The 5476-nt window shown below is 35.9% G+C and overlaps 1 protein-coding gene across 1 annotated transcript; it reads left to right on the top strand.

The window, feature by feature from the left end:
- Positions 1-209: 209 nt before the first annotated feature.
- Positions 210-1838, top strand: LOC306881550 (sulfotransferase 2B1-like; the record flags this gene model as incomplete). The annotated part of the gene is made up of 6 exons (XM_079435728.1): positions 210-348; positions 519-727; positions 814-940; positions 1036-1133; positions 1223-1403; positions 1648-1838. The coding sequence occupies 6 exons, from the start codon at positions 210-212 to the stop codon at positions 1836-1838; spliced, it is 945 nt and encodes a 314-aa protein (XP_079291854.1).
- Between the last annotated feature and the right edge of the window lie 3638 nt (positions 1839-5476).

Here is a 5476-nt window from a genome sequence, read left to right as displayed (position 1 = left end):
ACAGCATAGGCTTGATGTGGAATTTCCTCGGTAACCGGTTTCTCAGGTAATTTCTGTATCCCATGCTTGTGTACTTCCCCTTTCAAACAATTGGTTTGTGACATCAGTCTTCTTCCGTTTTCTCTTCCTATATAAGTTGACAGCTGAACACTGTTGTCAGATCATCGCACTCTGTTCTATATTCCTTTTGCATTCCCACACAAACAGATATGGCTCGACTAGATGTCACGGAAAATTTTCACAGCATCACGTTTCCTGGGCACATGCATACTGAAGACTCATTGAATTATGCAACCAACTTCAAGTTTCAGGACACAGATACTGTAATTGTCACCTACCCAAAATCAGGTAATAATGAAATGCATTTTCTGTGTATATCTTTAGTCCTTCTTTCAAAGGGAAATTTTTATTTAGGTTATGTATTTCAATTAAAATGGTAAGCTACCTTTTTTCCAAGCAAGATATTATTCATGCCTTTCAAGAATTCATTTAACTTTCCTTGAATCCTTTATTCTTAGGAACCACGTGGATGCAGGAAATCATCACTCTAGTTTTGAGTAAAGGGGACCCAACTATCGCCCAAACTCAGCCCAACTGGGCCCGTGCACCATGGCTTGAGCAGTACTACTGCGCTGATGTTCTAAAAGCCTCTACCGGGCCTCGTATTATTACTACACATCTGCCGTACCACCTGCTGGCACCGGCACTGCAACACTCTAAAGCAAAGGTGAGTAGATGGACAAACCACAAATTGAGTTTTATCACTTTTTTGTTGAATTTTGTAGTAAGTGACAAATGTTTTCCATTCCTCAGGTTATATATGTAGCCAGAAATCTCAAAGATGTGTCTGTTTCATATTATCACTTCCACAAGATGGCCAATTTTCTGCCTGACCCAGGCACTTTCTCTGATTTTCTCAATAATTTCCTGAAGGGTGCAGGTTAGTTGATAGACTAGTGTTACCAGTTTGGGTTTGAGTCACTTTCTTTTCCCTTACAACTTATTACATAATTTGTTGTGATTTTTTTCCATCAGTGCATTATGGCTCTTGGTTTGATCATGTCAAGGGCTGGACTAGTCATGCAAAAGATATCCAGAACTTTCTTTACATCATGTATGAGGAAATGTGTCAGGTAGGATGACTTTATAAGAATTCATTCATTTGGTGACCACATTCAGATTAAACAAGCAGTTTCAATTTGCAATTTTTCAATATTATCAGGATCTTCACGGGTCTGTTCAGAAAGTGAGTCGCTTCCTTCAGTGTCCTTTAACTGAGGATGAGCTGAACCTTGCCCAGAATCACTGTAGCTTCAATAACATGAAGGAAAATACCATGGTGAACTACACTCTCATCCCTCAGGAGATCATGGACCACAGCCAGGGCAAGTTCATGAGGAAAGGTATGTAAATGCCTTTTTGCTGTTTGCTTCAGTCATTGGTACAATCATTTTTGATGATGAAATAATTAAAAATGGAATAGAAACAAATATTTTGACTCAAAAAAGCAAAACATAATATTTTAAAGACAACTTGCATGATATAATTGGAAAAACAAATAGTCCAAAATCCTGGTTATTTTAAGTTAACCAGTAACCAGTAAGTACATTTTTTTCATCTTCTAAACACTACAATCCTATCTTTAAGGTAAAGTCGGAGACTGGAAGAACACATTCACTGAGACGCAGAGTCGTCTTGTTGATGACGTGTACTCTTCACAGATGCCAGATTCCTCACTGCTGTTTAAATGGGAATGCCCTGAGAAGACTGCAAGGCCCCTGATGACCAGTAATACTTCAGAATCCCACACACCCAGAGAGATCGTTCTACTCACATAACCGCTCATAACTGATAATATCCTTCATTTTACATTTGAAAATGTTTCTAATATTTCACACTGAAATGCCCAGTAAGTGGGTAAGCTAAAGTATTTCATTCCTTTCTATTTTTTTTTACATGTTAATTTAACTGTATGTATGTATATATATATATATATATATATATATATATATATATATATATATATATATATATATATATATATATAATGTATGCCTGCGACCTTAAAAGAGAAATGTTATTTCAGCATTATTTACGTAATATATTACTATTCATTTTATATTTTTGTATTTTATGCAATGTGACCTAAGTGCTATAAGTATAGTAAAGTTGTTATGTTTAAAGATTAACAAAACAATATGTATAACAGATAGGTGGAATTATGACACTGATTGCGTGATTGTGTTTTACAAGGTAATATAATGAATTTAAGTGTAATTTTATCAATGTGTTTACTTAATATATTCATGGTCTTAATGATTTATATAAACCTACTTTACAACCTTTGCTCTTGTGGTCACTTTGAACCTGTTATCAAGTAAGATTACACTCCAGCTGTGACAATGGAGAATAGGTGATAAAAACTGTGGCAAGTAAAATCTCACTCTCAAGGGTGTTCAAACTAGCTGAGCTCATTAGATGTTTGTGTGAGCGTGAGGCTAATCTAAAAGGCCAGATATTTAAAATGTTATCTTCTTTAATGAAGAGACTGAAGTGTTTAGAGGCAGGGTACTGCACCTGTGCTGCACTTCAAATTATTGATGGCACTTGAAATGTGCATTTGGAAGAAAGTAACAACATTTCTAGTTGAGTCTGCCAGTCTCTCGTGTAAAACACATCATGTTATGCTCTGTACAAAGAACTGGCACCCTGTGGTGCAGGGTTGGTTAAAAATCCCATGAAATCAAAATAGAAGTTCTGTAGCTTTAATGAATATTTCAGCCTTAAGGTCATTGTTTCCGATTTCAGCTTCTGTACAGACTTGTCCAATCAAATGCTCTCTAGAATCTGAAACATCATGCCCCTTGCATTATAAAAAGATGTGAAAGCTGCATTTATTTGAAATTGATCATAGATTTATTAAGTTACTTTTTCAAATAGAGTAAAACATAACTGATTCATTTAAATTCTATAGATAATGTATTGTTGTTTTATATAGTTATAAATATTTATATAGATATAAAAGAGGAGGACAAGAAGCTGTCTTGCTAGTAGTTGCGGTCTGACATTTCGAGCCTGTCTTCTGCAATCTATGGCCATTAGCATTGTAATTACTGAAGAAGGACCTCAAGACAGTCTTGGCAAAGGCAAAGACATACAGGCCAGTGGAAACATTGTTCATTTCTTTTTAATCATAGGGACAGTAGAAACTTTTGCAGTGGAAAAGGGAGAAAAGGAAGGACTAACTCTTGGTTGACTATTTCACACAAATCCCTTGGGGACTGTTATAAACAACTGGACCTATTTGTTGGTCTAAACTATAAAGCAAAAAAAAAACATTATATTGATTTTGATCTTGATCTATGGCATATTGTTCTGTAACAGCGCTAGCATGTAGTGATGTTATAAATTGGACTTTATAAAGGAAAGTCCCCAACATTTGCTGCTTGATCCTCCTGTGTCACCTGCCTCAACAGGTTTAATAATTAGCTCATATTAATATAACCTTGTTTGTCAAGTTCACTTGCATTTCGTCATGTTCTCTAACAGCTACCTGAATGCAATATTTGGGTATTCGCTATTTTACAAAATATGTGAGAGAATGAATCAAATGTCTCAACAGCAGATTTAAATATGCCCAAAGTATTATTATTTGTTGAAGAAAGAAAGAAAGAAAGAAAGAAAGAAAGAAAGAAAGAAAGAAAGAAAGAAAGAAAGAAAGAAATTCATTATACAGTGAATACAAAAAAATAATTTGTGTTCCCTCAAATTTAAATAGTAATTTTTCAGGTCAGATTTGGTGAGAAATTGCAGTCTCAAATAATTAGTTCTTGCATGTCTTCGTCATAAACACAGTAGAAAATCTGTAGAAAAACAAACACAATCATTACAAGACTGAACTGACAGAATGACAGTGGGCAGGTAAGAACAAGCAAAATACCCTGACACTGAAGAGGTGCAGAGCAAACATAGAAATAGAGCGAGTAATAATGATAAAAGATAGAACAGGTGCGACTGCGTAGAGGTGACAGATAAAATAGGGCTCCAAAGCTCCACTGGCCCAACGAATCAGGGGGCACCTGAAGCAGCAGATCATTGTGAGAGCCATACCTTTTGTACACAAACAGAGTAGGCTCAGTCCAACACCAGTCCACTGCTCTTTTGGTGCAATCCCCCCTCCCAGTTTTGGCCCTCTTTCAGGTAGGCAGTAGCATTAGATGCCCCAAAACAGGGGTGGCCCAAAAGAACAGCAGCCTTGGCCCCCTGTGAAGGAAACAATGGGAGTTCATAACCATGACTGCACATGAACAAAGGCAACCCAACATAAACACGTTTTTAACTCGTAAAACAGACATTTATTCCTTATTTCATTTCACATCATAGACATAGTCATTCGTGAAAGGTTTGGGACTGGAAGCGTTTTTTGTATTCAGATGAAAGTGGCCTCCGATGGTAGGGAAGTGGCCTAACAGGATCAGAAGCTATCTGGAGTATGTTTACTGAAGAGAACATCAGAAAGGAGTCAGTTTATCAGTCATATATATTTTTTTTTAATTCTCAAAACTTTATTTTTCTCCTCATATGAAGATAATTCACAGTAAAATTATAAACCGACAATAGAACTAGTGATTACATAATATTATAGACAGTAAGGTGTTCTAGTAAGAGACTTTTTATTGACCTAGCGCCAGATTCACGAAAAGTCTTCTTAGAAAATGAGTTAAGAATGTTCCAAGAATGTAAACAAGGCAGGGCAAGACAGACACACAGGAACACCGGGAGTAACAAGTAGACTAGACCATACTAACTAAGCAGATAGGAACTTAAATGCACAGGTTAATTACAGACAATGACTAAAACACAGCTGAACAGAATATACTACTAATCACACTAAACAAGGACAGGAAAGTAACCAAATATGGACACAAGAGGGCGGGAAACACAGGACTGACAGTTACATTGTAATGCTTAAGTGCAACAATTAATTTGAAATAACCCAATAAATTCATTAAATTAATTTAGTAAACTAATTAATTATTTTAATTAAATGTTATTTACTGTGATTTTAAGAAGATTCTTTTCAAGAATCTGAACTATTCTTAAGTTTTGAACAATCTTAATTTATTTCTTAAGAAGACTTAGGAAAGTCGGTACTGATGGCCTCGTGGGCAATGTGCCGACATGTAATGCCATTGTGCTTCATGTGTCCCGAATTCGAGTCCTGGCTCGCAGACCTTTCCTGATCCCACCCACTTTGCTTCCTGTCGACCCACTGTCCTATCTAAATAAAAGACATAAAATGCCAAAAATAAATCTTTAAAAAAAAAGGCTTAAGAAGACTTTTATGCTTTAAAAGCATTAAAAGCATAGCCTAAATGTTTAATAGAATAGAACATTCTAAATAGAGTGTTTTGTGAATCCAGCCCCTGACTCCAGAGTTTGTATATGTGATGTGTGAGTTTCACAACTGCATTTT

Source organism: Barbus barbus, assembly GCF_936440315.1.
Source record: "Barbus barbus genome assembly, chromosome: 2".
Lineage (NCBI taxonomy): Eukaryota > Metazoa > Chordata > Actinopteri > Cypriniformes > Cyprinidae > Barbus > Barbus barbus.
This window is presented reverse-complemented; position numbering and strand designations above follow the sequence as displayed.